General features: G+C 45.1%; 1 protein-coding gene across 1 annotated transcript in view; it reads right to left on the bottom strand.

Moving 5' to 3' along the window:
* Positions 1–18,709, bottom strand: part of ZNF660 (zinc finger protein 660) — a 38,043-nt gene extending 19,334 nt beyond the window's left edge. Inside the window, exons 1-6 of the mRNA XM_064274696.1 lie at positions 18,459–18,709; positions 16,328–16,836; positions 13,532–13,700; positions 11,947–12,032; positions 11,535–11,661; positions 8,237–9,649 (exon numbers count right to left, since the gene is read on the bottom strand). Coding sequence (XP_064130766.1) covers positions 8,237–9,649; positions 11,535–11,661; positions 11,947–12,032; positions 13,532–13,700; positions 16,328–16,750 — 2,218 coding nt within the window. The 5' untranslated portion in view covers positions 16,751–16,836; positions 18,459–18,709. The remainder of the gene's footprint in view (positions 1–8,236; positions 9,650–11,534; positions 11,662–11,946; positions 12,033–13,531; positions 13,701–16,327; positions 16,837–18,458) is intronic.
* Between the last annotated feature and the right edge of the window lie 263 nt (positions 18,710–18,972).

An 18,972-nucleotide genomic window follows, 5' to 3' on the forward strand; every position in this document is an offset into this window, starting at 1 on the left:
TCCGAAGTATGTAAGACACAGTCTCGCCATCCTTGCTCCTAAGGAGCACTCTGGTTTTACTTCTTCCAAGACAGATTTGTTCATTCTTTTGGGAGTCCATGGTATATTCAATATTCTTCGCCAACACCACAATTCAAAGGCGTCAACTCTTCTTCAGTCTTCCTTATTCATTGTCCAGCTTTCACGTGAATATGATGCAATTGAATATACCATGGCTTCGATCAGGCACACCTTAGTCTTCAAGGTGACATCTTTACTTTTCAAAACTTTAAAGAGGTCCTTTGCATTAGATTTGCCCAATGCAGTGCATCGTTTGATTCCTTGACTGCTGCTTCCACGGGTGTCAGTTGTGGATTCAAGTAAAATGAAATCCTTGACAACTTCAATCTTTTCTCCGTTTATCAAGATATTGCTCATTGGTCCAGTTGTGAGGATTTTTGTTTTTGAAATCTTCTGTTCAGTTCTTTTACTTCATTTCTTCCTTTTGCTTTAGCTGCTTGATGTTCGTGAGCAAGTTTCTGAGTGTCCTCTGACATCCATCTTGGTCTTTTCTTTCTTTCCTGTCTTTTCAATGACCTCTCGCTTTCTTCATGTGTGATGTCCTTGATGTCATTCCACAACCCGTCTGGTCTCCTGTCACTAGTGTTCAACGCATCAAATCTATCCTTGAGAGGGTCTCTAAATTCAGGTGGGATATACCCAAGGTCAATTATTGAGCAATTTGATTCCTGTGTGTTCCATCTGGCAAGGTCCATGTGTATAAAAAAAAAAAACTATAGTCGCCGTTCACGTTGGTGAAAGAAGGTATTTGCAATGACGAAGTGTTGGTCTTACAAAATTTTATCATTCGATCTCCAGCATTGTTTGTATCACCAAGGCCATATTTTCCAACTGCTGATCCTTCTTCTTTGTTTCCAACTTTTGCATTCCAATCACCAGTAGCTCCATTTTATAGATGGAAGAACTGGGACACAAAAAAACTTAAGCAACACACTTAAGAAAGCGGTGGAGCCAGTATTTTAACCTAGGGTGGTGGCTACAAAATCTGTACTTTTTACCACTGTACTATACTCTCTCTTCTAAAATAAAAGGAAACTTCCTAAACACAATAGGTTATTTATCAGAACCCAACAATAAACACATGAAACTGTGAAATAGTAAAAACATTCCCCCTGAAAATTAGGAACAAGACATGGAATGTCTGTTATCCACTCCAGGCAGTCCCTGGGTTACCAACGACATCCGTTCCTAACTATGCCTTTAAGTCCACTTTGTAGGTAAGTCGAATTTGTAGGTAAATCAGAACAGGTACATGTGGTTTTTATTTAGCTTACTTTACATCGAATCAACTCAGTGGCAATGGGTTATTTTTGGTTTAGTGCAAGGAAAGGCTCACAGCCTTTTCAGTGATTTAAAAGCTGCCTGTGCAGCAAGTGAGGGTAATTGTGATGAAGAATTTGTTGCGAGTAGGGGTTGGTTCAGTCATTTCAATGTGAAGGCAAATTTACATAACATTAACGGGAAGTAGGAGTTTAAGTCAGACGTTTATAACCGGGGGACTTACTGTGTTTGACATTTTTTGAAGTTCTTGGTAATGCATAAATGGCATACAGGTAGGAAATTAAGACACAAGCTAATCATTACTTATTATATACCTACATAAGCTAGAAAATTAAACTATTAAAACTTAGAATAATTTAGCAAGGTAACTAGGTCCAGATTGTCCTGGATTGAATTGTGTCCCCCAAAAATATGTCAACTTGGTTAGGCCATGATTCCTGATATTGTGTGACTGTCCACCATTTTGTCATCTGATGTGATTTTCCTATATGCTGTAAATCCTGCCTCCACGATGGTAACAAGGAGGGATGGGCAGCAGTTCTGTTAGTGAGGCAGGACTCAATCTACAAGATTGGATTGTGTCTTGAGGCAATCTCTTTTGAGATGTAACAGAGAGAGGCTAGCAGAGAGACAGGGGGACCTCATATCACAAAGAAAGCTGTGCCAGGAGCAGAGTGCGTCCTTTGGACCTGGGGTCCCTCCAAGGAGGAGCTCTAGTCCAGGGGAAGATTAATGGGAAGACCCACAGAGAGAGAAAGCTTTCCCCTGGAGCTGACGCCCAGAATTTAGACTTTTAGCCTACTTTACTGTGAAGAAATAAATTTCTCTTTGTTAAAGCCATCCACTTGTGGTATTTCCGTTACAGCAGTACTAGATAACTCAGAGATGAAATAAAAAATAAAAGCAATAACCAGTAGAAATTGAGGTGTGATTTTCAAATGTGTAGGGTAATGATATTCAGCTATATGCATCCCCTCCCCAGTGGAATCAGCTTTGCTCTTCCCCGAAGCATGCTGGGGATGAATTCAGGATGGACTCAGGCTAAGGTTCAAGGCCAGGAGTGGCATGAATGGGCCAGTGGCCAAGGCCGAAGAATGCCTTAGAAACAAGAAGGAAAACACCTGGACCTGGACATGAAGTCCCTGGGAACACTGACTGCCCAAGGATGTGGGAGAAAACAATGAGCCTTGGTCCCAGCTGGAATGGTATGTAAGCTTGGGTCCCTTGCTAGGTGGTTGCAGAAAATACTCTAGCTGGCCACCACTGGAGACCAGCTGCTTGCCTGTGTCAGTAAATTTCCCTGAATAAACTCATAAATCTGGAAAGCGCTACCTGTCAGTTCTTCGGATTATCTTCCAGGATGCACGGTGAGGGTCTTTCCTTGCTGGGGCTGTCCTCCGACAGAATGCAACCCTTTTTCCTCTGTGCAAGAGACTGAGTGCTTTTCAGGAAGTCAAGACATTCATTTCCAGTGGGCACCTACAGCATAGTTAAGAATAGTGCTGGTTCCCACTCTACAGAGGCTTAGGGTGGTAGGGTAGGGGATGAGTAGACAAGAACCATAAAATAAAGTTGCAGCATCCAACAGGCAAGGGGATCCTACCGAAGATGAGACCAGTAATGTCCAACTCAGAGCTGGAGATTTGGAGCCAAGTGGGGATGGGGTTGGGCTTTTCCCTGGGATCTGGGGGCACCCAAAGTAAAACACTTAAACTAACAAACGAGAATCCTATCTGCACATCTTTTAAAGGAGAATGAAAACCAATACTGAAAACATAGCTGAAACCAGAAATTTATTTTAAAATACATATTCACAAATGACAAATTTCTAGCTGTGTCCTGGGCTCGGTAATTTTTTAGGTTACCGATAAACATTCTAACTTTGTCTGAAATGTCTCCCCCCAAATCACATCTAATTTTTATTTTCTTGAGCTTCAACTCTCTTGCCTTCCTTCTCCATTCTCTAAGTTAACAGTAGCTCACAAAATGTCTCCCCTCTGGGTTCCATACCTGACATTGCCTGTTATGAATTGTGTCCCCCAAAATTTGTGTTGTAAATCCTAACCTCTAGGCCCGTGGTTTTCACTAGGTAATTTTTTTTTTCTACCTGTGTTTCATTTACTATGCAAAGGCATTTGAATGGGTGGATCATAACAAATTATGGGTAACATTGTGAATAATGGGAATTCCAGAACACTTAATTGTGCTCATGAGGAACCTGTACATAGATCAAGAGGCAGTCGTTGGGACAGAAAAAGGGAATACTGAGTGGTTTAAAGTCAGGAAAGGTATGTGTCAGGGTTGTATCCTTTCACCATACATATTCAATCTGTATGCTGAGCAAATAATCTGAAAAGCTGGACTTTTTGAAGAACAAGGCATCAGGATTGGAGGAAGACTCATTAACAACCTGTGTTATGCAGATGACACAACCTTGCTTGCTGAAAGTGAAGAGGACTTGAAGCACTTACTGATGATCAAGGACTACAGCCTTCAGTACGGATTACACCTCGACATAAAGAAATCAAAAATCCTCACGACTGGACCAATAAGCAACATCATGGTAAATGAAGAAAAAATTGAAGTTGTCAAGGATTTCATTTTAGTTGGATCCACAATCAATGCCTATGGCAACAGCAGAATACTGAATATACCATGGACTACCAAAAGAAGGAACAAATTTGTCTTGGAAGAAGTATGGCCAGAATGCTCCTTAGAGGCAAGGATGGCAAGACTTCATCTCGCATATTTTGGACATGTTATCAGGAGGGACCAGTCATGGAGAAGGACATCATGTTCCGTAGAGGGTCAGCAAAACAGAGGAAGACCCTCAACGAGATGGATTGACACAGTGGCTGCAACAATAGGCTCAAGTATAACAAGGATGGCGCAAGACCGGACAGTGTTTCGTTCTGTAGCACACAGGATCACTGTAAGTCTGAACGAACTCAAGGACACCTAACAACAAAGGCCTGTGGTTATAACCCCATTTGGGAATGAGTAGTCTTTGTTATGTTAACGAAGCAGGATTAGTGTAGGGTGTATCTTGAGTCAATCTCTTTTGAGATACAAAAGAGATTAAGCAAGGAAGCAGAGCAGACAAGGGGAGAGATGCCAAGCCACATGAAGATCCCCCAGAAGCAGGAGCTCTAGAAACAAGGACCTTCGTCTAGAACCCACAGAGAAAAAGCCTTCCCCTAGAGCTGACACCCTGAATTTGGACTTCTAACCTCCTAAATTGTGAGAAAATAAATTTGTTAAAGTCACCCACTTGTGGTTATTTGTTATAGCCACACTAGATAATTAAGCCTCCTCCTCCACCTCTGCCACGCTGCTAATCCTATCCTCCTGTTAAGAGGAAGTTTGGGGAATGGGCAGAGTAAGGACTAGGTACCAGAGGCAAAGGTCTCCCAGCACTGGGGCCCTACTACAAAAGTGGAACGGAAAAGCTGTTCAAGCTCAGGTCTGATAGGATTGTAGGAGAGGAAATCCTCTGAAGATTTCCTGTTCCTTTTGCTTTTGTGGAATGAAAGATAGCTTGGAAGGTAATTACACTTCTCATCTTGAAAATAAGACGGCAGCTGCAGGTAGACAGGTCTACCTAATAAAGAAAAACAAATTTGTGAACAATGCCTGCTTAACCAGATTAGTTTTACCTCTATTTTCTTGCCACAAACCCCATCACTGTGAATTCCAGTCACTCAAGAATGCTTCGGCTGGGATTCTCAACCATCTTTACCATGAAAGTCAAGTCTTTGCAATAAGCTTTTGACTCTGCTCTTAACCTGTTTATTTAGGAAGCACAGTGCGGTCAGCTAGTTCAGAACTGGAATCAGTTTGCAGGGCACAGCACCTCTATCACCGGGACGTGACTGCCCACCCCGATACCTGGATACGCACACACACTCACTCATGTACAATTCCATTAGCTCTTTAAGGCAAAAGCCTACAGTAGTGAGATTTCCAGGTAGAACATCAAAGGGGCCTTTGCATGTGATATCCTATAATGCCATTTTCATCTTTAGAAGCTTCTAGCCCTGGGTTGGGTGGGGGGGATCATGCCACTTTATAAGAGTCAACTAAAAAAACTTTATTTAACAACTTGTATGTGCAAATCTTTACCCATACATTAAAATAAACAGATACTATACCCAATCTCAAAAAGCTTACAAGTTGGTATGAAATTATACACATATGCATTCATTACATTGAGAATAATTTACAAGGCAATTTAACAACAGTTGCTCACTGTAGCACCAGCTAATTGAAAGTACTGAGGTCAAATCAATAGAAGTTTAAGTGAAATGAAAAAGCATTTGAAAAAGAAGTCTTTCAGAGATGAGCTGGATCTTGAAGGTTTGTGAGGGACATAGATTAGTAAACAGGAAGAAAAGGTTTCTAGACAGGAAAAGTGATTACAGTAGATTAGACTAGAAGTTTAAAAAGTAGATTGGGAGAGCCATACCCAAGAGACAGGAAGGAATGAATCAGTCTTTGTCAAGGATTGAGCTATGTCCCCCAAAAAATGTGTAAATCAACTTGGTTAGGCCATGATTCCCAGTAGTCTGTGGTGGTCCTCCATTTTGTGATTGTAATTTTATGTTGAGGATTAGGGTGGGATTGTAACACCACCCTTACTCAGGTCACCTCCCTGATCCAAGCTAAAGGGAGTTTCCCTGGGGTGTGGCCTGTACCACCTTTTCTCTCTCAAAAGGAAAGGGGAGCAAGGAGAGAGTTGGGGACCTCATACCACCAAGAAAGCAGCACCAGGAGCAGAGCTTGTCCTTTGGACATGGGGTCCCTGCGCCTGAGAAGCTCCTCGACCAGGGAAAGATTGAGGACAAAAGGACCTTCCTCCATAGCTGAGAGAGAGAGAAACCCTTCCCCTGGAGCTGACGCCCTCAATTTGGACTTGTAACCTACTAGACTGTGAGAAAAGAAATTTCTCTTTGTTAAAGCCTTCCACTTGTGGTATCTGTTACAGCAGCACTAGATAACTAAGAATTTGGTACCAAGACAGTGGGGTGCTATTCTAACAGACACCTAAAATGTGTAATTGCTTTTGAAACTGAATGGATAGAGTAGTGACAGTGGCAAAGGACCAGTGCAGCAGAGAACCTGCAGTGGCAGAGAAGCGGCAGCAGCAGAGAACCAACAACAACAGAACCAGGAGACCAGTGTAAGATGGCACTGGAGCTGACCCATGGAGCGAGAGAGCTGAGCGCCTGTGCATGGGAGGCTTGCTGGCAGAATGGGATGCCTCCAGGCACTTATCGGTGGAGCTACAGAGCTTTGGAACACTTGCTCGAGCAGGGCAGATGTGGGCGTGAGGCCCGAAGAGCTCAGAGGCCAAGAAACCAGGAAGCAGAAGCTGAAGCGACAACACAAGAAGCTGAGCTGCCTCAGTCTCAAAAGGTATGGCCGTGACCTCAGCAGTTACAAAGGGTGGAGCCATGGCCTCTTGTGTTTCTATGGGTAAAACTGCCACTCAGACAGACTATGAGAATTGTGCGCCTAAAGCCAAGGGAACAGAGTTGCGGTTCCAGCGAGGCTGGAAGGTGGAGCTGAAGCCCAGGGGCAAGAGACCTCCACTCAGAACACTGAGAGTGTGGCCAGTACCTAGAGTCTGGATGACAGTTATTATGTAAATTTTCTCAGAGAACAAAGGTTATTTTAAAGCTTTGAGGGCTAATGTAATGTGTTCTGTTATCTTGCTTGGTGCCTGTTATGCCTTCTTTCCCTACAGTTTCTCCCATTTGTAATGGAAATGTCTAGCTTGTGTCTTTTCTGCCATCATACCTTTGGATGCAGATAACCTGTGTTCTAGACTCCACAGGTGAAGAGGAATTTTTGAATTTCGGACTTGGACTTATGACTTTTGCTATGATGGGAGGAATATGTTTTGCATGTTGCGAGGATGTGATTTTGGGGGGCCACAGGGTGGAATGTCATGGATTGAACGTCCCCCCAAAAATGTATCAGTTTGGTTAGGCCATGTGTGGTTGTACTCATTTTGTGATTTTCCTGTATTATAAATCAAAATCTTTGCCTGTAGTTAAAAGGATTAGGGTGGGATTGTAACACCACCTTTAACCAGGTCACCTCCTGGATCCAAGGTAAAGGGAGTTTCCCTGGGGTGCGGCCTGCACCACCTTTTATCTCTCAAGAGATAAAAGGAAAGGAAAGCTAGCAGAGAGTTGGGGATCTCATACCACCAAGAAAGCAGCACCAGGAGCAGAATGCGTCCTTTCGACACAGCGTCTGAGAAGCTCCTTGACCAGAGGAAGACTGAGGATAAAGGCCTTCCTCCAGAGCCGACAGAGAGAAAAAGCCTTCCCCTGGAGCTGATGCCCTGAATTTGGAGTTGTAGCCTACCAGACTGTGAGAGAATATATTTCTCTGTGTTAAAGCCCGCTTGTGGTATTGCTGTTATGGCAGCACTCGATGACTAAGACAGTCTTTGAGAGTGACTTTATGTAAATGGTGACATGGAGAAGATGGAATAAAATAAGGATCTCTGTCCTTGACAAGCGCACAATCTGATTACGGGATGTATAACTAAGAAATGAAACAGATTTAAAAAGTTTTAAAAAAAGGAAAAAGAAACCTACAAGTAAATGAAATGTGTGGTCCTTACTTTCCTAAGAGCGGGGAAGAGCTGCACTAAGTTGCTCCCATTCTCTCAGCTTGGTAATCCAATGCAAAACACTTAGGGGAAAAAAAAAAAAAATTTTTTTTTTTTTTTTAAGGCCCACTTGTAATCGGTGGTTCCAAGGGGACCAGGTGAGCATCCTTCTTATAAAGAAAGTTTAACTCGAATCAAAGCACCTTGCTCCCCTTGGAGAACCATGCTTTTAAGAAACTGACCTAGCCAGAGCTGAGTGCTTTTCTCCAGTGTGAGTTCGCTGGTGGTGATTAAAAGTGGAACGCTGACTGAAGGCTTTCCCGCACTCATTACATTCATAGGGTTTCTCTCCTGTGTGAACTCTCTGGTGCACAATAAGCTGTGAGCTGTCACTAAAGGCCTTCCCACAGTCGTTGCATTTATAGGGCTTCTCCCCAGTATGGGTTCTCTGATGTACCATAAGGCTAGAGCTATAACTGAAGACCTTGCCACATTCATTGCATTCATAGGGTTTCTCACCAGTGTGAATTCTCTGGTGTATAATGAGGTGTGAGTTTTGATTGAAGGATTTTCCACACTCTTTGCATTTGTAGGGCTTCTCACCTGTGTGAAGTCTCTGATGCCGAATAAGACATTTACTTAGACTGAATGCCTTCCCACACTCACTACATTCAAAAGGTTTTTCTCCAGTATGCATTCGTTCATGGTCAATCAGTTGAGAGTTCTGATTAAAGGCTTTCCCACACTCACTACATTTGTACGGTTTTTCCCCAGTGTGGAGGCTCTGATGTCGAATAAGACATTTACTCCGACTGAAGGCCTTGCCACACTCATTACACTCATAAGGCTTCTCCCCAGTATGGATTCTCTGATGGTCAGTAAGATTCCTATTGGAACAGAAAGCTTTCCCACACTCATTACACTTGTAAGGTTTCTCCCCTGTGTGAAGTACCTGATGTCGGGTAAGGCTTTTACTCCGAATGAAGGCTTCCCCACACTTGTTGCATTCATATGGTTTCTCCCCAGTATGAGTTCTCTGGTGGTCAATGAGTTGGGAACTTTGAGTGAAGGCTTTTGCACATTCATTACATTTATATGGTTTCTCCCCATCATGGAGTCTCTGGTGTTGAATGAGATGGGAGCTGTGCCGGTAGGTTTTCCCACACTCGTTGCATTCGTAGGGCTTCTCCCCCGTGTGGATTCTGAGATGAACGATGAGCTGAGAGGTTTGCCTAAAGGTCTTGCCACATTCATTACACTCATAGGGTTTCTCTCCAGTGTGGATTCTCTGATGGCCAATGAGGTGTGAGCTCCGATTGAAAGCTTTGCCACACTCATCACACTGATAGAATTTCTGTCCCTTCAGAACTCCTTGATGTTCAGCAGGACTGGAGGACAGGTTAAAATATTCACCGAGTTCCTTATATTTCTCACATTTGTCTTTTATGTTTTTTTTTTTATCCTCATCTGTTATTTCCAAGAAATTACTTTCTAGTCTGCTCCCTTCTTCATCTGAGGGCTGCTGTTCTAGATTCTTTAAGATATCTTCACAGGCATCTCCAGCCTCTGGTGCCCCAAGAGCCATACCATGAAGTCCTCCTGATGTCCTCTCAGATGACCCAGGTCCCTTAGAAAGCTCTGGCTTTGGAGTCAACTCTGAACTCTCCATTCTGTTCTCACTTGCTGTGAAAAGAAAGAAGAAAACAACTTTTACTCATTCCTTGTCCTGTTGAAGAAACAAAACGAAGAGATCTACACACATGAAGGTAACTTCACTCTATGGGTAAAGAATGAGGTGACACATTGAGAACAGAAGAGGAAATGGGCAGAAAAAACAAAGAGACAAGATGGTCAGTGGAGGAGGGTGGAAGAAGAGACAGCAGAAACAGACAGATGTTGAGCCAGCACAGCCAAGTTAGAAGGACGATTGGCAAGGTAAGAAAGCAGACTGTAAAGCACAGTGTGATCTTACAGAAGTCACTTAATGTTACATCTCCTCAGTACAGTGATGAACTCTAAGGTCTTTTCCAAACATGGCATTGTGTGGTCCCACAGTTCTCAGAAAAAGATGTTTAGGAAAGAAAGGGGTGACAAACACCTCAAGTCAGATATGTGAAACAATGACAGCAAAGATGGGAATTGGTGGGAGAATTATATCATGACGGTATGATTAGGAAAAAGTGTACAAAAAGGAGTGATTCTGATGTAACAGGGCAGTGACAAGATTTGGAGAAGCTATAGGTTCAAGAAATAAGAAACGGCAAAAGCTGGGGAACAGTGATGAAGAGAGCAGAGGTCTAAAAGTAGAGATTCCTTTGGCCTCCAGAGCACTGGACTGATAGGAGTCAATAGTGTATGTGCTCTAAGAAAAATTAAAAAAGGTACCGATGACTTAAAACAGAACCAAAATGCATCTTTGTGATCTTGATTCTCCACAACGATAAGGAAACTGAATAGCTGAACATTTGGTTTTGAATTCTGGAGACCAAATACAAAAGCTGGGAGAAGATAGAGTAATCTAGTCATTTATAGTTAAACATGAAAATGTTGGTTCCCTTCAATCATGTCTTAACCAGGGCCACAAGCCATCATGCCGTGGTATCTGAGAAGTTGGAGATATCTGGGTCCCAAACTCCTAAGCACATCCTCTCCAGAGTTGGCTACTGTAGTAGACTTGCCAATCATAGGGCCTGCCCTGATGACAGCCCCTCCAGGAACCTGCCCTGTCCCAGCCTTTGCTGAAGGGGAAGCTTAGGCAACCATTCTTTGTTCCAAGTGACTGCTCATCCCATGATGGACCACAGGTGACTGAACCAGGGCAAAGCACCAGACCCAAATGTAGCTCATTGTAGGCTAGTCAAAAGCCTCTGCTGTGGTCTGGGGCCAAAGCTCTGCCCAGACAGAGATGACATTTAATGACTGAGCCAATTGGAGTCCTTCTCTAAGAAAAGTCTGAACTGGAAGTAGGGATAAAAATAAGACAATTAAGACCCGGAGCTGAAGCTGAAATGATGCATGGAGAGAAGCAAGCCATTAGAAGCCACAGAGCAGAAATTCTGAGGATACATAAGCTATAATTGAGATAGAGCTATGAGGAGGACAACATATTCAGAGTGAAGAAACTGGGTAGCAATGAGAAGAGAGACAGAAAACATATGCAGGGAGTAGCTGAGTTACATTCACAGTAAAACACTGGCATAAAGGTTCATTTGCTTTTGCTGCTGAGGCAAGGCCCAGTCTCCACGAGACCCCATTCCCAGTGTGGGCCAGCTGACCAGTTTGTTCTGGGTTCCCATTCCTTGAAGCCTTATTAACACCTAGCTTGTTACTTACAGTAACTTGGGTGGGTCTATTCCCTACAACTAAGAAGCCCGGCTAAACCACCCTATGTCAATCAATAATAATGAAGCAAAGAGAATACAGATAACCATAAAGCTGGGTGACAGATACAGAGAGGTTCATTATACTATTTTCTCTGTATTTTTCAAAACAAGAAATTAGAAGGAAAAAAAAAAAAGAATATAACGACGAAAGCAGACTCTAAGTTACTAGGGAACAGAATCATTACCCAATGAGGCCATGCTGCGATAATTTTCCAGCATCATGTTCCGGTACAGGGCTCTCTGACTGAGTGCCGGACCTTTCCACTTCTTCTGAGTATAGTCCACAGATAGGTCCTCATATGCTGCAGACTCCTGGAATGACAAACTTCCATTGCTCGGGAACATTCCTACTGTGAAAGGCATGGTCGTCGGGGCAGAAAGGGCAAAGAGGGAGAGAAGCTGGGAGACAACTAAAAGGACAAGTTCAGGGCAAGACAGAGTCCATCAGCTCAGCAGAAGAGACTCAGCATGGGAAGTAATTAGGCGGGGAAGCCAAAGTGGAAGTCTTAGAATGGGACAAAGCCCTGGATAGCAGATGCAGCCATTCCTGGGTCACAGAGATGGGAACTCAGGAAGGACAGAAAAAACCAAGCTCACCTGGGGTCTGACCATCCGAAGCACAGATGTCACTGCTTGGTCTCCTGAGTTCCCCACCAGGGCAGGAACTGGGGAAGCAAGTGGAGCTGAGGGAGGAAGAAAGCTATGAGTGGGGCAAACCCAGCCCTTGGCTCCATAAGGTCTATATCCCCAGAGTGTGGATTAAAGAGAGCCTAGACAGCTTCCCACACTCTAATTCTTATCCTTGCATAAAGGCATTAACCTAAGCATACTGTGAATTTTCCCTGGAGGGCCAGGTAAAATCAAGAATTGTCTGCTCCTCCCAGGCCTCGCTCTCTTCAACTTCTCTGAAGGAAGCTATGCTTCTGACCACATTCTCACTCCCATGGCTTCCCCAGCACAAGCAAGCCTGACTTCCCCCTCATATCTCTAGCCCCTTATCCCCATGTCTCTCTTCCCATTCCTGCCCTCTCATTATGGAGACTCCTTAAAGCTCAGGCCTCAGTACTTCTCGTTTCTCCCTGTCAGAGTATCACAACTTCCACTGTTTAAGGCTGCTGTTACAGGTAGCACCTCTCCCCAGGCCCTTATCACACACTTCCATTTCCTACTGGACATTTCACTTGGGTGTCCCACAACACCTTAAACTCAATGTCTAAAATGCACGTTCTTACATCTTCTTTTCCTGACTTCACAAGTTGTCAATGTTTCCAGACATTACCTAGAACCCTCTAATACCTCCTCTCCCTTCCTCAACCCCATGTCCCATGGATCCTTCCTTCACAATATCTTTCACATCTCTCCCTTTCCATTCTGCTTGCCCAGTTCAGGCAGTAATCACCTCATATCTATTCTATTGCACTAACCTCCTACCCAACCCCCCTGCCACTAGTCTCCCCATTCAATCCACAGTGCTCACCTATGCCAGAATAGTCCTCCTGAGAAGTACCATTTCTAACACATCATCCCCTGCCCCCAAAATCTTCCTGGCATCAACCCCAAGGCCCTGAACAAGCAGGCCCTGGGCTCCCAAATCCACAGCCCTCCCTGACCCTACCTCAATGAGTAAGAGTCTTTGCTCATGTCCTCTCTGGGTCTTTGTTCATATCCTCTGCTCCTGGAATGCCCATCACTTTCCTCTCCCCTTCGAAATCCTCCCCTACTCTTCACTGTCCATCCTACTGCTACTCTTCCATGAAGCATTCCCTACCTGCTCCAGCCTACAATGATCATGCTCACCTTTTATAACGCCCACATTGCTCATCTGTGACTGGATCATTTGATCATAACTACCTAGAGACAGATGTCACTCATAAGTACCTTATGAGGTTGCCTCTTCTTACACAAAGACTAATTCCCTCTGCCAAGTAGATAAAAGCTCTTTGAAAGCAGTGGCAGTGTACCATATCCCTCTGGTCCCCAGATGTGCCTTTCCTATGACATGTGCTACATACACGAATGACTGGCAGATAAGGAACAGACAAGGTGACCAGAGAAGGAGGACAGATGGCAGGACAGCGAGGGATTCAAATGGGGCGGGAGGTGGGGAGATTGAGGGAAAGGAGACTTCAGAGAGAGAAGGGAAGGAGGTGTGACTTGAGGCCAGAGCCAGAAAGATGAGTACCAAAGTGCCCGTTGGGGAGATGCTGTGCCACGGGGTCATGGGGAGGCTCTAGGTGTGTTTCAGGGACTGAGCCCCTGCTGAGGGGTGAGGTAGGAGGTGATTCCTCTGTTGCACCCAGAGCTGTTGTCTCCTCCAAATGCATTTCCTGTTCCTCTGCAGGGGCTGAAACCTAGAGACAAGGAAATACAATGAGGTTCAAGAGAACATCCTTGCCTAACACTGGTATTCAATTAATATTTGCTAACTGACTTCCTCTCGGTATTTTGCTAAGAAGTGTTTAGGGTTATCCACAAACCCAATTTTCAGTACGTACTACTTCTCCTCAGTAGCATATAAAAAGTCCAATAAGATCAGATAGGACCAATCTTTACACAAAACACAGTGCTGTCATGTTGATTCCGACTCACAGCGACCCTATAGGACCAATCTTTAGAGACCTCAAAAATACCTGAGTACAGACCTTTTATCTTAAGCCCTTGCTTGTTGTCACCAAACTAGCTCCTCATAATTTCATGTTTACTATTTTTGCCAGCATTTGGAACAGAAGTCCTAAAATATTACCTAAACAAATCATACTCACAAGCTTGCTTGCTCTGTCATGTCCACAGCACAGCGTGAGGTGAAAATAACTTCACCTTCAATAAACCTTGCTGGATTTGCCCTGCTGGGTTTCATCTGCTGAGATATTTGGGGATACTCTCCTTTATAATGTATCTCACCAGTGTGAATGGTAGGAACAGGAAACTTCCCAGGGTCTGTACTTCCCAGCTCTCCACTGGATGTTTCTTATAAATGGGAGTCAAAGCTCAGCCGCGGGTATTGGAAGAAGGTAGGACCTACATGCACTATGGTAACAACCTTATAATTCACTGACAGTTAAATCCTGGTCCAGTTTCTACTCATTATTTAGGATTCTGACTCATGTTTCCTTTCCTCGCAGGCATGAAAACCCCATTTCAATTCTCACTCTAAAATGGTATTCTATTCCACAGCAAGACACTGGAGAAAAGCTAGTGGCTTAGAACCTAGAGAGTTGGAAAATCCTGGTCGCCACAATTGGGAGTATTCAGCAATAACCACACTTTGGCTGAATCTCATGGACAAAGGGAACATGTATAAGCTGTGTGATCTTGGACCACTCAATTAACCTCTCTGAGCTCTCCTCACTTGTTAAATGGAGATAATGATTACTGCTTTGCCTATTTTGCAAGTCTGCTAAGACCTGAAATAAGATAAAAGATGTAAAAGTACTTTTTAAGTTGCTTGATGAAGCAGCCCAGCGGGAATTACTCTCAAACCCTCTCACAGCCCCAGCATGCATGTACATAGATGCTCTCCACCAACCAAACCACTGCCGTCAAGTCGATTCCGACTCACAGCAACCCCATAGATGCTCTAGCTGCAGCAATAAAGTGGCTCGTTCCTGCTAAGCAGAATGACTCTGACTTGTCCTGTTCGTCCTTGATTTCCTCCTGGCAAATTCCCATGGAAAGCGTGTTTATTCACTTAGCCATTCTACAAACATTTTCTGCTAGAAGAGACACTCCCTGCTCTCACGTCAGAAAGTGTATGCTCTGACCTTTAGAAATGGAGTCCAAAGACCCCATTCCTAGGCCACAGCCATGAATGCTCAGCTGCCCTGCCTGTCAACTGCTAGTCAGTCTCAAGAGACTCAGTCACCTTTCCCTGAGGCTTCCTGGATAAAAGACTATGAGAGTTTTAATGGAGGGAGCATGCTCTTCTGCAAAAATTTACCTTAAATCTTAAAATACAAAGTAAGGAAATAGGGAAATTGTCCTTCCACCCACCTCACTAAATGTTGCTCTTAAACACTGCTTCAGCCTCTTGTCTTTGCCCATGGCTGGACCTTGCTGCTCCCTAGGTCTTTGCAATGTTTGATTTATTTGTGTGCGTTTGCTCGTTTTCACAAAGGAAATGATGGCTGACAATGGATTTCATAATGCCAAATGGGTATTGACTGGTACTCCTGGAAAAAGGTCAAGCCCCAGGATACGTACCTAGGCAGAGATGTGTAATCGTTTTTAAAAGAGCACTGAGTAAAATGATGTGCTGGGTAACTAGGAATTTCATATACACATTTTCCCTGGTAAAACACAAATGGTTAAAATTAGAGGCGACCCCAGCTTACCCTGCTGGGGCTATAGGAGAGCAATCTGAGATTCACTAAGAGGAACTGACTTATCCATGGCCCCAGAGATAGATAGCTCTGGGGCCCTAGAAGCTAAGTTTCTCACTGCATCATACTGCTGACTCTTTCCAACTTCCCTCTAGTTTAAGTTACTTTGCCTTTAAATTTCAGACAACGCCAGGAAACAAGGAAACTAAAATTAGAATTAAAGAGGTAAAAACACAATAGAAAGACCTCAGTTGGGACTGGAGAGCTAGCAAAAGGAACAAATCACTGCGAGGCCCAGGGCATCACCTCTCATAAGGAACATAAGCAGGAAGAGACGGAATTGGCTTTGGAAGTTAGGGCCTGTGTAAGCGGCCCCAAACCCCCTCTCCCAATTTATGCAGTGTGCACCCCCCTGCCTGCCAGAAGTGCTATGTGGATGGCCAAGCTGGAGATAGGCTCACCACACAGTATTTCACAGAACTTGCTTGGGGTTTGCATTTTTGTTCATGGCTGGGAGCACAGAGCTATTTCCCTCTACCCATGGAAGTAGCTCGGGAACTCTAAAGGCAAACCAGCCTGGAGCCTGGAGAACACCTATTCCAAGCTAACCCAAGCATTAGAGAGCGGTCCCAAATGCCATTCTGGGTGAAACTGCTTACCTCTCCTGGTCCACTGAGGTGTCTCTGGAAATCTTCCACCACGGCCACGGCCTCGTCCCCACTCCCGGGGTGATGCAGCTGCACCCAGGTCTGCAGCTCCCCAGGTAGGATGCTCAGGAACTGCTCCAGCACCAGGAGTTCCAGGATCTGCTCCTTGGTGTGTACCTCTGGCATCAGCCACCAGCGGCAGAGCTCCCGGAGTCGGCTCAGAGCCTCCTGGGGCCCAGACATCTCGTGGTAACATAACTGCCTGAAGTGTAGCCGGAAGATTTCGCAGACAGGAGGGTGGTTCTTCTGGAGACTGCAGCTCCGCCCCCAAGTCTGGTTCCCTGGCTCTTGCTTCACAGCCAGGCGCCCCTCCTGCTTCTGGAAAACAGGACCCCTGGGGGTGAGGCCTAATGTTCCCCTGCCTTCCATGGCCATTGTGACCCCGTGGTTTGTTCCAGCTGTAATTCAGGTCTCCGGAGCTGTATTTCAAGGTCAGTGAGAAGAAGGCAATGGAGTGTCACCTAGAGAAATGTCAAGAGAGAAATCAGAGTTCCTGGAGTGTTCAGTCCCAGGCTCACAACAGACCCTTCACAGAGTTAAAAAACAGAGCTCTGGAAAAAAAAGAACGCAACCAGGACAGTCTCTCCAAGTCACTTCATTTCTTAAGCTTTCAATGGCTCCTGCCATCTACAGGAAAAAACCTAAATGTCTACGCCTAGCATTCACAGTTCTTCACAACCTAGCCTTAGACCTCTGTTCCAGGCACCAGCCCACCACTCTCCCAAGCATGCAGGCTAGAAAGACAGCAAGGGTCTCCAGCGTGGGATCTGCAAGATGAGTCAAAAGGTGCAAAAGAAAATACTAAGTGTGTATTTTCACTTGTCTTTCCCACCTTTCAAACTTCTATGTAATGTATATTTTATACTGCACGTTGAAATATGTATGATAGCACTTATCTTCAGTTTAAAAAAACGAACCTACGTTGGGAGTGCACGCTCAAAACTCACTGATAGGAATGCACAATAAAGAAAGTTTGGAGACTGAAGCTCTAGAGACACTGCTAGAGCCATACTCTTCCTCTGTTTGGATTTTTCTTCTTTCAACTTTTGACACATCTCTGAAGGCCCAGAACAAATGCCTGTTCCTCTTGAAAGCTCTTCTGCAGGGAGACAGTGGGCAGCTTGCCTCTCTGTACCTCACACTGTAACACTTTATACACAATTTACCACTCACACACTTCAAATTGCTGGATGATGACCAAATGAAAGGAACCAGATGGAGTGAGCAATCGGCAGAACTTCTTCAACTGAAGTTACCTCCCCCAGAAAGCCTTCCTGATTTCTCCAGGCATAAATGCAGTTGTCATCTCAGTGATCCCATAGTTTTTTTCATTCAAACCTCTGACAGAGCACGCCTCACAATGTAACTGTTTGTGGTTTACATGGTTGTCTACCTCACTTCTGGGAGGGCCCAAAAAGAAGGCTGGCTTCCAGTCATCTTTGTTCCCACAGCATATAGCACAGAGAAGCACATACTTGGTGAATGAACGTGGAAATGAAAACCCTTTCAAGGACTTCCTGCAGCTTTCTGACTCTTATTCAACTCAAAATCTGTCACAGGTATCTGAGGGTAAATATTTTCTTGATTTGGTTTCTAGCCAATGTTTATTATTCTAACCAGTTGCAGAACTGAAATTTTCAAGCAGTTTTCCTTTAAGTGAGAGGTAAACTTTTATCCAGTTTACATATTGTAAGATCTTGTTTGAAAATCAGTACCTCACTGGTAACTAGGACATCTGCGCTATGCTTCAACTCACCGTGCATCCCGGATCCCTGGGCAAACTACTCTCTGAGCCTCAATCTCTTTAAAAAGACAAAAATGGGCTTAAAAAACAATGCGAACTCTGCTCTGAGATCTCACACATCTAGCAAGATCGGGCCATTTTCTACTTCTATTATCGTTCCGAAACTCAGCGGCTTATCTCATCTGGATTCTTGAGTTTCCAAGTCACACTTCACGTTTGAAATTCCAAGGCTGCATCTGACCCACTTCTGATGCTTCGTATTGTCTGTTTCCCAGTGCAAGGCTGGGAAAACATCTACCTACATTTCACCCTAAACCAGGCCGCTGCAGCGCCCCTCACCTGACCACGTCGACCCTGTTCATCGCTGTGCCCGCAGATGCCCGGCTCGGTGCAAGGCACGGCTGGTCAGAGAAACGGGACAAAAAGGTAGCTCCGCGTCCGGCGACTTCTGAGCATCATGGGGGCGGAGCGTGGTCCGGGCTGGCGCCGGCGACCTGAGCTCCGGGCCGCGGCGGCTGGGGCCTGACGACCCCGGCCCTGCCTCCTCCCGCTCCAGGACCGCTCCCTGGGGCACCCGCGGCGACAGCCCCTTGGCACCAAAGTCGGACGCCGCGGCAACCCGCAGAAAGGAAAACAATGGGCCGGCCGGAAGCGGGTGAAGCCCCCACTTCCGGCCCTTCAGGTTCCCGGAAGTGTCGGTGGTGAAGGTGGGCGCGCGCGCCCAGCACCCGGGAGGGCGGGCGTGTTCCTGGGCGCTGGCAGCCGGTCCGCTGCGACAGGGCCAGGCTGACCGCGACGGGAGTGACAGCGGAGGGCGTGACTGCGGCCTCGGACTGCCCCCACCTGCCCTCAG

Source organism: Loxodonta africana, chromosome 22, assembly GCF_030014295.1.
Source record: "Loxodonta africana isolate mLoxAfr1 chromosome 22, mLoxAfr1.hap2, whole genome shotgun sequence".
Classification (NCBI taxonomy): domain Eukaryota; kingdom Metazoa; phylum Chordata; class Mammalia; order Proboscidea; family Elephantidae; genus Loxodonta; species Loxodonta africana.